At 38.5% G+C, this 16253-nt stretch overlaps 1 protein-coding gene across 1 annotated transcript in view; it reads right to left on the bottom strand.

Moving 5' to 3' along the window:
* Window positions 1-16253, bottom strand: part of ANTXR2 (ANTXR cell adhesion molecule 2) — a 157836-nt gene that overhangs the window by 85344 nt on the left and 56239 nt on the right. The window contains exon 11 of the mRNA XM_040480279.1: window positions 8897-8975. Within this exon, the coding sequence (XP_040336213.1) occupies window positions 8897-8975 (79 nt within the window). The remainder of the gene's footprint in view (window positions 1-8896; window positions 8976-16253) is intronic.

The following is a 16253-nucleotide window of genomic DNA, read 5'->3' as shown; positions in this document are numbered from 1 at the left end:
AGAGCATGAGTGGGAGAGGAGCAGAGAGAGAGGGAGACAAAGAATCTGAAGCAGGCTCCAGGCTCTGAGCTGTCAGCACAGAGCCCGACTCGCAGCTCAAACTCACTCAAAGTGAGATCACGACCTGAGCCGAAGTCGGACACTTAACCAACTGAGTCACCCACGTACCCCGAAAATACACACTTTCTAAAGACCTACAGACCTAATCTTTATCATATTTAACCTGAGCATGATGGAAAGCAGGTCAAAGGAAGCAAAGAATATAATATAGCCCAACCTTGCCATCAGTGCCGTAAGTATATGACACAGTCCCTGGATGCCCCAGTCCCAGAAATTAGCTCAGTTAACTGGATACAAATTCAGGCTTTCCCAGTTCTGTTGTTTTCATTTTCCAGAGCCATTATCCGAGCATGAAAGACTTCATCTTGAAAGGGAAATAATTTCATTGTTCACATAGCTTTATAAACAAATTAAGGAAAGGTCAAACACATAGACTTCAGTCCTAAGAGCAGACAGCAAGATGGAAACTGCAGACTTAGGAGACAAATGAAACTAGCCATGATGACACATAGATCTGTGTCACAGGCAGAAACTACAAGCCACTTTTTAAATAAGTAGGTGCCAAAGTTACCAAGTTGGACAAGTCTTCATGAAGCCCACAGGTTAGTTGGAGAGACAAACCTTGAGCAAGGTTTGAGCAAGGAAGGCAACTACGATAGAGACAAGTAGAGATGAACCTGGTCTATAGTTCTAAGAGGACCACTTTGAGGAAGTAAGAAAGCGCAGGGAGAAAGTATGGTAGAAATAGTGGCTTCTTCAAGGACAAGAGAAAGACAACTTTGGGTGGAACATAGGTAGAGGGGATTTAGTAGCACCTGAAGAAGCTGAAGAGAGGGTATGAAACACAAAGTTCTCAAAAGTGGTAGTTCTTTTTAATACAGAGAGACTTGGCCATCTGTTGGATTAATGTCCATTTGTTGGATAACCTTTCTTTTGGCCATTTGTTGAACTGAATCTTTCTAACCATAGTTTTGAAAAACTGGCATTCTCACATGTCTGTGAAGAGTAGGTTGTGCAAGTTAGCTGAGGAGTCCAGTTTGAGACTTACTACCCAGATGATGGTTATAGCTATGAAGCCAAAACTCTTTTAAGGGTTAACTGAGGACATACCAGAGCCTTGAGCTCGACAGTGGGGTAGAAAGAACATATTTTGTAGTCATCCTGGACACACTAAGTTTTTGAATTTCATCTGCATCTGATTTCCTTTACTCCATTAAAAGTAAGTTTTCCAATCAAAAACTTCACTCTGCCTAATGTAAGTGAAATTCTGGCTGAGAGAATCATAGAAGTATAAAAACAAATCAGTCACAGGCGCCTGGGTGGCTCAGTCGGTTAAGCGTCCGACTTCGGCTCAGGTCATGATCTCACTGCTCATGAGTTCGAGTCCTGCATCAGGCTCTGTACTGACAACTCAGAGCCTGGAGGCTGCTTTGGATTCTGTGTCTCCCTCTCTCTCTGCCCCTCCCCCCGTTCATACTCTGTCTCTGTCTGTCTCAAAAAAAAAAAATAATAATAAGCATTAAAAAAAACTTTTTAAACAAATCAGTCAGTACTGTACTTGCAAAATAACTATGAGAAAGGAATCACTCAAAAATTTCAAGTGTTGTAAGCTACCTAGAAAATAATCACAGCAACCACATTAAAAAAACAAACAAACAAACAAAAAACCACAAAAAACAAAAAACAAAGAGAGACTCAGAGAAGGGGAAATGGGTCTCCACAATTTTTGTTTCTATGTATTTAGAGTTCAGGGAAGAAAAATCAGTAACAGAATGGGTGATGATTTCATGTTCTGGATTCTTTTGGAACATTTGATATCAGGAATTAGCAAACTATGTCCCAAAGGCCAAATCAGCTCATGTGTTTCATAAAACCCCTGGCAAGTTAAGATTTTTTTTCTTTTATCTTACTACATAGCCAAAAGAAATTAAAACAAAAACAAAAACAAAAACGTTATGGGGCGCCTGGGTGGCTCAGCCAGTTGATTGTCCAATTCTTGATTTCAGCTCAGGTCATGATCCCAGGTTGTGGGATCAAGCCCTCCATCGAGCTCCATGCTTAGTATGGCACCTGCTTGGGATTCTCTCTCTCTGTGTCTCTCCCTCTGCCCCTCTCCCATTTCCCTCTCAAATAATAATAATAATAAAAGAATATGTTACATAAAATTCAAATTTCAGTGTACATAGCTTTGTTGAACCAGCCACATGGATTTGTTTACATAGTATTTACAGATGCCTTTGTGCTAGAATGGCAGAGTTGAGTAGCTGTGATGGAAATTGTGTAGCCCTGAAACCCTGAAAAATTTACTATCTGACCTTTTACAGGAAAAAAAAAAAAGTTGCCAACCCCTGTTTTATATAAATCAAATTAGGACCTAGTTACAAATGGCAGATTGCACAAGTGGTCAGGCCAGGGTGGGCGGAGACAGACTTGGATTCAATTGTTGATTCTGCCACCTACTTGATATGAGCAGATAATTTAACCTTTAGAGCCTCCAGGCTCCATGTCCCCCCTCTCAGGGGCAGTGAGAGCTAAAATCAACCGATGTTCTTTCTCATCAAGCCATACCCCCTGCTGAGGGTTGGGTCTACCTAATAGAAGAAGCACCTTCTGATGTGTTTGCATATATGTGTACAAGAGATTAAGAGGTGGCTCTCTGTTCCTCATCTGTAAGATTAAGGTAACAGTAAGAGCCTCCTCTTAAGTTTTAAGTATTAAATGGGGGCGCCTGGGTGGCGCAGTCGGTTAAGCGTCCGACTTCAGCCAGGTCACGATCTCACGGTCCGGGAGTTCGAGCCCTGCGTCAGGCTCTGGGCTGATGGCTCAGAGCCTGGAGCCTGTTTCTGATTCTGTGTCTCCCTCTCTCTCTGCCCCTCCCCCGTTCATGCTCTGTCTCTCTCTGTCCCAAAAATAAATAAACGTTGAAAAAAAAAATTTTAAGTATTAAATGAAGTCATAAAGTGCTTAGCACATGTATAGTGCTTAGCACAGTGTCTGGCATTGTGTGCTCAAGAAACACTTTTGATACTGTTATGTCAAGAGTCAGAAGAACAGTGGTTCAAAGGGGGAAGAAAGATACCTTTCACTATTTTTTTTTTAAGCAGAGACACATTTAGGAGATCTTCTGACATAGATAAAGAGAGATGACTGTCTAAATACAAGCCCTCCTTGGGCCCTAATCTTAAATCTCATAAATCGAAGCTTCATTTGCCCACTTGTAAACTAGATCTACATCCATTCATTTAACAAATAATTTTGGAGCACAAGCCCTGTGTAAGGACCAAGCACTGGGAGGAAGGCAGGGAGTGAGACAGGCCCTGCTGTCAATATCTCGAAACAAGTAAGAAAAGCCCAGAAGTAAACAGGAAATTACAGTTCAGTGACGTAGTGCCTTAACAGAACTGAGCCTGGATGCCCTGGGAGCACACAGAAGGGCTGCTTTATTTGTGGGATTTCTGTGAGGATTAATCGATTGCCAAAGCAATGGTGTTTTATTTTCATTAGCTTTCAAATATCTGTGAAAGCCAAAAGCATCAACCTAGAATGAGTAATACTACTAACTGCATCTCATCATATCTGAAAATGCCTGACAGACTGAATACCACTTAATACAACACCCGAGTGTTTATCATCATCTTACCCACTATCCTAGTCTGTTTTGAAAAGAGATTTAATGCACACATCAGCAGGAGCATCTCATGGCAATGGTCTCACTTTTCACATCTACAAATGTTATGTGATATCACTGCCACACACTAGAGGTATTTGAGTTGGAGTACAAAACAATGACTATTCTAATAGGAAAAATGAATTATGCTACGATTATTAGCAATACAATAATGAAAACTATAGTATTTATTATCCTATAATAATTACTGGAATAATAAAATTCCCACAGAAAACTATACATCATCAACCTAGACTGAAGCATCAAGGTAACTGTGACCCCTCTGACCTTTCCTCTTTCACCTCTCTGAAGCACTTAATGCTGCCTTCTTTTCATATTGGAGTTCCATCTTCCTTCGGCTCCTTTATATAGTAAGTGTCCTGGTTTTCCCATTTCTTGAACTGTTCCTTCTCTCATTCACTTCACTAATTCTATTGACCAACATAGGCTTACATTTTTCCTCATCTTGATTAAACTTCAGATAAGTTTCCTCTTGGCAATAGGTCCATGACCTCCCTTTTTTTTTGAGAGAATCTACTTTAGAAAACTTCTAATTACAAGGGGTGGGAGGGAGGGGAGGGTGGGTGATGGGTATAGAGGAGGGCACCTTTTGGGATGAGCACTGGGTGTTGTATGGAAATCAATTTGACAATAAATTTCATATATTGAAAAAAAATAATACCTACTTCACACAGATAACAGTGTTATCTGTTGTATAATACCATTGCCCTGATATGTTTGCATATCTGTCTCCTCCTGTTAGTTTATATACAGCTGAATTAGCATTCTTGATTGAATAAATATTGAATGGTCTGGCACTGTGCTCATAGCTTAAAAAAAAAGAAAAAAAAGAAAACTTCTAATTGCAAAATCTTTCCCTCCCTCTTTGAAATATATTTAAGTCTCTTTCCAGTTTCACAGATCCAAGGGGGAAGGTCTCTCTCAACCTGAGAGCTACCCCTTTGAAATGTATTCACCAAACAAGATGGTAACCCTATCTCCCAGTCTCTGTGGAAGGGCAGTAGCCTAACTTCATGGGTGCCTAGCTCCAAATTTTAACACTACCCCCTGTCAGTAAAATAAGAGAAAGTTTATTTCTATTTTGGGTAAAACCAGTTAGCATATACAGGTGGCCTGCAATTCCTTCCCCTCCCTTGTCCCACCTCTGTTGAGTTCAATCTCTCCCCTATTGCAATAGTCTTTTTTTTTTTTAAGATTTTATTTTATTTTATTATTATTATTTTTTTAATGTTTACTTATTTTTGAGAGAGAGAGAGAGAGAGAGACAGAGCTCAAGAGGGGAAGGGCCAGAGAGAGAGGGAGACACAGAATCGGAAACAGGCTCCAGGCTCTGAGCTGTCAGCACAGAGCCCGATGCGGGGCTCGAACTCACGAACCGTGAGATCATGACCTGAGCTGAAGTCGGACGCTTAACCGACTGAGCCACCCAGGCACTCCAAGATTTTATTTTTTAAGTAATCTCTATATCCAATGTGGGGCTTGAACCCACAACCCCAAGATCAAGAGTCACATGCTCCAGTCAGGCACCCTTATAATAACCTTGAATAAGGTCTTCCTTACCTGTTTAATGTTGTTGAGTGCAGTTTTTCTTTATTGTTACATATTTCTCCCATTCCAAGGAAGAAAGGAGAGCCAGGAGGGAAGAGAGAGGGAAGGAGAGAATAAAAAACGAAGGAAGGGCTGATCCAACAAATTATTACAGTTATCCTTTCTTCAGTTAAAGGATATTGCAAAATTAAAGTGGCAGAAAGAACAATTTCAGAATAAAAGAATTCTTTCAAGTTGAATAAGTCTAGCATTATGAAAAATATAATCCATTTTCTTTTCTTTTTTCATTTCAGCACGGACTTCTGTGCACTGGGGTTTAGGAACCACAGGCCTATGGGATGAACTCTAAACTCCACCTGGTTGTTTTCGTCTTTGAGGCTACTGATAATCTGGTCTAAATTTTCTATTTTCAAGATTCCCTCCCATCTTCACTCCAATCAAATACATCCACCCTCAATTTCATTTTTCTCTTCATCTGTAATCGGCTTTTCCCTCCTTTCTTCTTGCCTAGGTCCTGCTTTCCTTTCAGGACCCAGTTTATCCTGATTCCTCCATGAATACAAAACCTTTCTCAAAAACAAACTGGTGGTTGCCAAAGGGGAGGGATTTGGGGGTATGGATGAAACTGGTGAAGGGGATTAAGAAGTACCATCTTCCAGTTATAAAACACATGAAACACGGGGATATAATGTACAGCACAGGGAACATAGTCAGTAATATGGTAACAACTCTGTACAGTGACAGATGGTAACTACACTTATGGCGGTCACCATTTCGAAATGTACGTAAGTATCAAATCAGCCATGCTGTACGCCAGAAACTAATACAATACTGTATGTCAACTATTCTCCAAATTAAAACAAAACAAAACCTTTCTCTGGTGCTCTTTCTCTTCTTGCTCTAACCTCTTGAAAGTCACTTTCTTTTTCTTTTTTCAGTAAAAAACATGTGGAATTTCATTGACTACTTCACTCTATACAATGCCCAAATGTGTACTTTCAACCCAGACCTCTCTCTGGAATTCCCGACTTGTATATTCAACAGCTTTATGATATTTCCACTGAAATGGCTGTATAGACATCTTTCACTCAACATTTCCAAAACAAAAGAAGTCCTCATCTTCTTCCAAACACTGCTCTACCTGATGACAACATGTTCTTCTAGTCCCTCATGTGAAAACACTTAGAATTATTGTGGGGGTGCTTGGGTGGCTCAGTAGGTTGGGCATCCGACTTTGGCTCAGGTCATGATCTCACCGTCCGTGGGTTCGAGCCCCGCATCGGGTTCTGTGCTGACAGCTCGGAGCCTGGAGCTTGCTTCCAATTCTGTGTCTCCCTCTCTCTCTGACCCTCCCCCACTCAAGCTCTGTCTCTGTCTCTCTCAAAAATAAATAAACATTAAAAAATTTTTTTTAAATAAAAAAAAGAATTACTGTGAATGTCCTTCTCTCACACCCACATCTACTCTGTCTAGGCATCCCATAGATTCCACCTTTACACAGATGTATTCAAATCCAATCACTTCTCACCATCTCACATTTAGTGGAGTCATTCTCCCCTCTCCTAGATTACTGAATTCGGCAAGGAATTAGTCTCTGTATTTCCACATTTGCCCCTCTCTGCAAAATCTATTTATACACAGTAGCCAGAATGATCCTTTCAAAGTATTAAGTCATATCATGTCACCTTACAATGGCTTCCCAATTCACGTCCTTAATGACTTACAAAACCCTATCCAATCAGTCCCCTTCCCCGCCCCCCCATTCTCTCCTACTCTTCTTGAGACTCCTGCTCTCCCAGGATACCTCCATTCCAGCCCACTGGCCACCTTGCTTTGCTTTAAACTTGTCAGACAGAATGACCCTTTAGGCTTTGTTCTAGCTGCTCCTGCTGCATAAAACACTCTTCCCTTGGGTGGTCTTCAGGGTTCACGTTCACACCTTCCTCAAGTCTTTATTCATATCTCACGTTTGCAACACAAATTACTTTGATCCCTTACTTAATATTACAACTTGCACCTTCACTCTCTCCATCTCTGACACAACCAATGTCACTCCTTCTAAAATCACCTTACTCTTAAACTACCTTGACTCACAATGTGCTCTCCTGAGAACCGGAAAGACCTAGAAGACTCCCTTAAAAGTACAATGACTTGTAAATTCGAAAATGAGTCATTTAACCTCAGCTTCCCTGCACACCAAAATTGTGAGTGCCTATGGGATACAAGTCTTTGTATCCTATACAAGGATGAGAAGAGATGGCTAGAGGAACAGAATAAGAGGAAGGACAGAGAAAGAGTATCATTTAGTGAGCTAATCACTGAGAAACTACGTAATTTGTAATCTAACCACATCCTGAAAGACAAGAAAACTTGCAAATTGCAACATGAATTGCAAATGAAGAGAGAAAAAAAACCTAGATATTTTCAAACAGAGACAGGTGTTGATAAAGAGTTATCCAGAAAATTTAGTAGTGGCCCAAGGTCCTTATGGATGTTTGTTTTCCTTGCAATGTTTTCTTACAGTGAGAAAGACAACTGTCTCTATACAGATAATATTGAGTTACTTTGTTTTTTGAAGGAAGGGACACCTAGGTGGCTCAGTCAGTTAAGCATCTGACTCCTGATTTAGGCTCAGGTCATAATCTCATGGTTTGTGGATGCAAATCCTCTGCCCTGGCAACGTGGAGCCTGCTTGGGATTCTCTCCCTCTGTCTCTGTCCCGTTCCTGCTCTCTCTCCCGCTCTCTCTCAAAATAAATAAAAATAAAAACATTTCTTAAAAAATGAAGATCAAAATATAAACCCATGCAACCATGAGATGTGAGAAAATGTTTTGGTTTGTAATTTTGGTATTTTGAAGGGCAAGAAATTGGGGTTTCTTGCTTTGATTACTGTATTTTTTACAAAGATAATATACTCATAAAAATAATAGCCATGTGATCAGTCCCTTTTAGTGCTTTCTGTTTTCATGTTCAACTGAATATGAAAACTTTCCATGAACCCTAAAAATTATCTACAAGGAAAACACTATCTTAACAACAAAGTTTACATTTGAAATTATTGCATCTTAGGTCATACAAATCAATCATCTCAACTAAAACAGAGTTTCAAACTAAGATATAGCAAACTATTGAAATCAAATTATTTACTCATGTTAGAAAGCACCAACATTTAAAAGGGACAAAAATATGAGCTCACCATTAAAACACACTCATAATTTCAAAAACATGATCAATGTCTTAGACACAATAACCCAACCTTCATAACACACACACAAAAAATTATTTCATTTTGATAATTAATGTTTTAATAAAAATGTTTCATTTGAAAATCATTCTCCTACCTTATTGTGATTTTAAATGACTTTTGAATTTTATGAATATCAGAACAAAATTTACCCTATCTTAAAATCTCTTTTTAATGAGACTAAAGGAAAAAAACAGAATCTAGAATGAATTCTATACAAAGTTTTCCTTGTGGTGCTCTCCAGTGTCATTGTTGGCATCTTCCTTATTATAATATGCAACAGCACTCAGAATCTGTAAATTATTTCTGGATGGAATCATTTTTAAAAAGTAACTTTATGCAACTTTTTACTTACACATTCTGTGGCTGTGACTATCAATGAGCTTGAGATAACAGATTTTCCTCCATTAAAGCTCACTGAAACATCAAGAGTTCTGAAAGAAAATGAAAGAAACAATAATTAAAAATAAATTAAAAACGAGAGGATTGTGGGAGATTTTTATTTCTGCATATAATTCAAAACAAGCAAGAATGTTTACTTTTGATCAGTTATCCCAACTTTTTTCTTTCTTAGCTCCAGTCATTACTTAGTAGCCAGAGGCAAATTCCTTAAATGATTTAATTGTTCCTAAAAGAAAGATTAACATAAATAGTAACATTAAAAAATTCCTTGAGAGAAATGCTGAGGCTGTCTTCCCAATACCCTAAAAAGGATTAAAAAAAAAAAAAAAAAAACCACTTAGATCCTATTTACCATATTTCCCCTGTCTTCAGACATTACTACCATCACAAGATTATTAAGAATAAAAATTGGAGGGGTACGTGGGTGGCTCAGTAGGTTAAGTGTCCGACTTCTGCTCAGATCATGATCTCATGGTTTGTGGGTTCGAGCTGCACATTGACCTGTCAGCTCAGAGCTTGGAGCCTGCTTTGGATTCTATGTCTCCCTCTCTCTCTGTCCCTGCCCTACTTGCGCTCTGTCTCTCTGTCAAAAATAAACATTAAAAAAAATTCTTAAAAAATAGATAGGTAAATAAATAAATAATTGGAAATAATAAACCATTCAAGGTTAAAATATAGAGAAAGAGATAATACAGGAGAGAGAAACTGAAGAAAAACGAGAATGCAATGTCCATGTAGGTATTTGTTGTAGATGATCCTAGGACATCAAAATATCTTGACAAAGGTAAATGTCAATACTACCCAAAGCTATCTACACATTCAATGCAATCCCAAACAAAATTGCACCAGCATTCTTCTTGAAACTAGAACAAGCAATCCTAAAATTCATATGGAACCACAAAAGGCTCCGAATAGCCAAAGTAATTTTGAAGAAGAACGCCAAAGCAGGAGGCATCACAATCCCAGACTTTAGCCTCTACTACAAAGCTGTCATCATCAAGACAGCATGGTATTGGCACAAAAACAGACACATAGACCAATGGAATAGAATAGAAACCCCAGAACTAGACCCACAAATGTATGGCCAACTCATCTTTGACAAAGCAGGAAAGAACATCCAATGGAAAAAAGACAGTCTCTTTAACAAATGGTGCTGGGAGAACTGGACAGCAACATGCAGAAGATTGAAACTAGGCCACTTTCTCACACCATTCACAAAAATAAACTCAAAATGGATAAAGGACCTGAATGTGAGACAGGAAACCATCAAAACCCTAGAGGAGAAAGCAGGAAAAGACCTCTCTGACCTCAGCCATAGCAATCTCTTACTCGACACATCCCCAAAGGCAAGGGAATTAAAAGCAAAAGTGAATTACTGAGACCTTATGAAGATAAAAAGCTTCTGCACAGCAAAGGAAACAACCAACAAAACTAAAAGGCAACCAACGGAATGGGAAAAGATATTTGCAAATGACATATCGGACAAAGGGCTAGTATCCAAAATCTATAAAGAGCTCACCAAACTCCACACCCAAAAAACAAATAACCCAGTGAGGAAATGGGCAGAAAACATGAAAAGACCCTTCTCTAAAGAAGACATCCGGATGGCCAACAGGCACATGAAAAGATGTTCAACGTCGCTCCTTACCAGGGAAATACAAATCAAAACCACACTCAAGTATCACCTCACGCCAGTCAGAGTGGCCAAAATGAACAAATCAGGAGACTATAGATGCTGGAGAGGATGTGGAGAAACGGGAACCCTCTTGCACTGTTGGTGGGAATGCAAATTGGTGCAGCCGCTCTGGAAAGCAGTGTGGAGGTTCCTCAGAAAATTAAAAATAGACCTACCCTATGACCCAGCAATAGCACTGCTAGGAATTTATCCAAGGGATACAGGAGTACTGATGCATAGGGGCACTTGTACCCCAGTGTTTATAGCAGCACTCTCAACAATAGCCAAATTATGGAAAGAGCCTAAATGCCCATCAACTGATGAATGGATAAAGAAATTGTGGTTTATATACACAATGGAATACTACGTGGCAATGAGAAAGAATGAAATATGGCCTTTTGTAGCAACGTGGATGGAACTGGAGAGTGTGATGCTAAGTGAAATAAGCCATACAGAGAAAGACAGATACCATATGGTTTCACTCTTATGTGGATCCTAAGAAACTTAACAGAAACCCATGGGGGAAGGGAAGGAAAAAAAAAAAAAAAAAAAAAAGAGGTTAGAGTGGGAGAGAGCCAAAACATAAGAGACTGTTAAAAACTGAGAACAAACTGAGGGTTTGGGTGATGGGAGGGAGGGGAGGGTGGGTGATGGGTATTGAGGAGGGCACCTTTTGGGATGAGCACTGGGTATTGTATGGAAACCAATTTGATAATAAATTTCATATATTAAAAAAAATATCTTGACAAAGGTACAAGAAGAAAGAATAATTTCTTTTTTTCATGGCTAAGATACATCAGAATTAGAATACAGCTCTTACTTTGGAAACATGATTTCAAATTTTAAGATAATTAATAATAGTTAAAATTTCATTAATTCAGATTCTAGCAATTATTTGTGATCAGTCAGCCAGGAGTTGGTAACTTTCTAAAAAATAGCTCTAAGATATCAAAAGGGGAAAAAAATGACAAGGGGATTTTAAAATATTAAGGAAACAGCCCTTTTCCAAAATAGTTTACACAGTATATTATCCTATAATAATTGGAATGCCAATATTTCAAAGCTATCCATTCATTAAGGCAGAAAGTAGTAGATAACATTTTGGTAATCTAACTTCTATACAGTGCCATGCTCCCATTCTCCGAAAATATCCTAAATTCCAAGAATTAATAGCTAAAAACTTTGCCTGAATTACTCTGAATCAACAAAATGTTATATTTTGAAGTTTTCTTCTCTATTCCTTGAATTGAAAGCCAAATTCACTACCACTTACAAAGAATTCTGATAAAAGAGAAGCAATCTCAAACCACTGGTAAAATTTCAATTACGATGCCAGAGATGGGGGATGAGAAATATTATTTAGTCCCTGCTATGTGCCAGATACCCAGCCTAGGCATTTTATGAACATCATCTCATTCATCGTCACAACAGCCCTTAAAGAAAGTAGTAGTTTCACAGTTGTGCAGATGGGGTACATCAGGCCCAGAAATGCTAATTACCTTGCCTAAAGTGGTAAAGCTAGGGTTCTAACTAATTTTGAAGTCTTTCCATCAGACCACTCAAGCTTGTTGAAATCAGAGTCCTTAGTGTGTTTCTTTTCTCACTGTGATATTTAGTTTGGATTCACACAGGAACAAGAGACACCAGGAAAGATACTCCTAGCAAACCCGAAGCTGAACTCTTCTTCAAAAATCAGTAATACTTCTGTTTAAAATATTTCTTTAAATTATTCCCTTCAAAATACTTTGTTAAAAAAAAAAGGTTTAGCTATATCCAGAAAAGAATGAGAACTTAAGATATTTATATCAACTTGTTTGAACTTTTGAACTAGTTCAACACAGAATGCCAAGTGGTTTATTTAAGAAAGAAAACTTAAACCCAATTGCTTATTCTGCAGAACCAAGTGCCTTGTTTTATTTACTTTTTTTGAAGACTAAGCAGAGTTGAATCCAAAAATAATCTTTCCTAGTTCCCAATTCCTCTACTTTGAAATGTACCAGAAAGCCTATGACATGGTAAGTATGGTTTTAGTTTGGGGGAAGGGACTATCTGATTCACAATAATGTATGATTGTTGCAAATAATCTTACTGATTCAACTTTTATGCGTTCAGCAGATACTGACTGAAGTTGTTTATAACCTGGCACTTAGAACTCACCAGAAATAAACCAGTTCTCTAATTAATGAAGGAAACATTAAAAATTTTGATGCTTCCAGACTGAGAAAAAAAGAAAAAAGTATTTTAATGCTTATCCAAGTGGAATAAGAACAGAAGATCTATTTTACAACAAAGTTCTTTCCTCTAGTAGAAATGCATGCCAACGAGATCTTCTAGGCAGCCAATATAACTGCAGTTGTCTCCAAAACTCAGTCTAGTATCATGTGGCTGGTTTCACATAAAACTGAGACAAGTCTCCACAGATGGAAAGGCACCTGATGTTTCTTTTGACATGTGGACTCAACTGAAACAATATGATCTTTACCTTCTTGAGAGCAGAGCATGGCCATCAGCAGCAGCATTGATAACGATGGCGTTTATCGAGTCCCTACTACGAGCCAGACACACGGCTCTCCTCTCATTTAATCTTCACAGAGACCCCCTGAGCTACACAGCAGCATTTTATCCACTTCCCAAGAGAGAAAACTGAAGCTTACAAAGGTAACTTGCCCAAACCTTAAACTTCTCTGACTCTGGAGTCCAAGTGCTTCTTTTATTTCTACCACATACTTCTTTCATCCCTGATAAATATGTGAGAATCTTACATTTAAATTTCTCTCATCGGCAAGAGCTGAGTAACACTCCTCCAGGTTTTTACTACATTCATTTACCATATTGCTCATACTAATACATTTACCATATTGCTCATTAACTAGAATGGCATTTACTAACTGCTAAGATAACACAAAAAACACGCTCCAAAAGTTACTCTTGCATTTAAATGTTGTTGTTTCTTTAGTGAAACGTTTTTGAAATTATTGGTATGATACTGGCACATGAATGATACCTTTGCCCAAAGGTATGCTGCTCCTTTGCATGCAGATTGGTAAAGCCACCTCACCCTCTAACCCAAACCTAATACCCTGACCTTTTGTTGACTCAAAATTCCAATACATATATTTAATGTTTGCCATCTTATTTTATGTCGTTTCCATTCGTATCTATGCATTGCTCATTCCTACATAACCCCTACTTCTGGTTAGTGTATTACTAACAGTAGAACCCACACTCACAGTTGATAGACACTTTGTTATGGATGAAAATGTATGAAAGCCATGTTGGTTTTACCTAATTCCACACAGAAGTGAGAGGTGAGGGGAGAGTTCATTTTTCATTTGTCCCAGGAATCAATTAAAATTATAAAAGGGGAGAGGTCTAGCCCACAAGTTGAGAAATCAGGAGTCCTGGGTTTGAAGCCTAGTCCCTATACTCTCAACCTTGCATTCTTCAATCTGTAAAATGGGGATAATTTTACCTATTTCAGAGTTGTTTGGGGGAAGAGAGCCTGGCAAAATAATAAGCATAAAATACCCAACATAGGATACAGCAGTTATTCTTATATTACTGTAACACTTGACTATTTTTCTAACAGATTATTCAGAATAACAAGGTACTTTTATATAAACCTTTTAGACCAAGTGAAAATATAACACAGATAATACAGAAGAATATCTAGCAGCAATAAAATAATTACCTAACACTTTTTGGCTCAAAGAACTTTTCTACTCACTGCCATGTAAAACTACAGATAAATTGTTCAAAAACTGCCTAGTATATAACATCATCCAGGTTCCTGTACAGAAATGTTTCAGTGTTATTTCCTTCCTGTTACAAAACATCATCTGATTAAACCCAACATCATAGCTGTGTTGGGCTGTATGTTTACACCTCAAACCTAAAACTGCACTCTAAATTGGTTTATGAACGTTTGCCAATAAGTTCATGATTCATTTAATCACTCAATCATTCTATTACTAGTTAATTAAACAAATACTTACAAATTGCTACAATAGGCCAAGCTAGGCTGTGCTTGGTAACAGGACTGCGGTAACAAATAAAACACAGTATTACAAATGTAAGTGAAAGGAAGCCACATAAACAATTACAATAGAGTGTGACATTAACTAAAAGAGGTATAAGCACAGGAGTACTAGCGGACCTAGTTGTGAGAGATACAACTTGTTCAGCTTTGCCAAGGGGATATCAACAAAGGCTTCCTGCAGGAAGTCACTCAAAGATGAATCCTAAATAATGACCAGGAGATAATAAGGAAAAGAGATTAGAAAAGGATCCGCGAAGAAGGAGGCTATTTGGTAGGCTGGAAGGTAAGGAAGGCACAGAACAGTCAAGGAACTAAAACCATTCAACGCAGCAGCATCACAAGATGTGAGAGTGAGAATATATGACCTGAGGCTGGAAAAGGGAGTAGGAAAGAATCAGGAAAAAGCCAGGATGCCATCTTTAGACATTTGGAATTAGTCTTGAGAGTTTTTAAATTATGTAGAAATATTGTCAGAACTGTTTTTTTACAAATACCGTTCTTTTTTACAGTGTAGAACGTGGATTGGAAGAGTAGATTCTACAGTAGAAACACCATTTATGGATGTCGTGGTATATTTCACATTAGAGCCAAAGTAGAAATGAACTAAAATAGTGGCATCAAGGGTGGTGTGAAAATGAAAGTTGGGAGATCTTAAGGAGTTAAAATAAAAATGATTGGACATTTAGGATGTTAATGGTGAGGAAGAAGGAAATAGTTAATGATGACTTAACAGTTTCTACCTTGGTGTGAGGTGGGTTGCATAGGAAACACAGGAAACAGAGCAGGTTTGAACAGAAGTACCTAGGCTTAACTTGGGAGCTTCAAGTTGAATGGGCCATGAGAAATCCAAGTGAAGCAGTAGACTTTCAGATAATGGACTTTCGGATAGTGCCTTTAGAGCTAAGAAAAAGATCTTGTCTTGAGATTTGGAGCTCCTCAGCAAGAAAAGGAAGCCTTGAAGAACATGCATTTATGAATCAGTATGCCAACAATGGTGATAACTGAGAGTAAGGGACAGTAAGAAGAGGAGCCTGCAGTGACATCTGAGAAGAAACAGCCAGCTAGGTGAGAATAAAAAGTCATGAAAGACAAAAGGAGAACCTTCTGAGACAGGAATGGCCCACAGTGCCTAATGCAGGGTGGTTAGGGAAGATCAGTCTAAGAACTGAAAACTTCCAGAATCCTTTTCTATAAATTGGTTCTACATTGTTCAGAATTGCTCACAAATATCTTAAAAAAAAAAAAAAAAAAAAAAAAAAGAAGGGGCGCCTGGGTGGCGCAGTCGGTTGAGCGTCCGACTTCATCCAGGTCACGATCTCGCGGTCCGTGAGTTCGAGCCCCGCGTCAGGCTCTGGGCTGATGGCTCGGAGCCTGGAGCCTGTTTCCGATTCTGTGTCTCCCTCTCTCTCTGCCCCTCCCCCGTTCATGCTCTGTCTCTCTCTGTCCCAAAAATAAATAAACGTTGAAAAAAAATTTTTTTTTTTAAATAAAAAATAAAAATAAAAAAAAAACAAATATCTTAATACACTCTTGGTTCCATCCTTGGAATTTTTTTTTTTTTTTCAAAGTAGAAGGATCAGGGTGCCTGGGTGGCTC

Source organism: Herpailurus yagouaroundi, unplaced genomic scaffold, assembly GCF_014898765.1.
Source record: "Herpailurus yagouaroundi ecotype Mexico unplaced genomic scaffold, PumYag 28, whole genome shotgun sequence".
NCBI classification, from domain to species: domain Eukaryota; kingdom Metazoa; phylum Chordata; class Mammalia; order Carnivora; family Felidae; genus Herpailurus; species Herpailurus yagouaroundi.
Note: the sequence above shows the minus strand (reverse complement) of the source record. Positions and strands in the feature narration are given on the sequence as shown.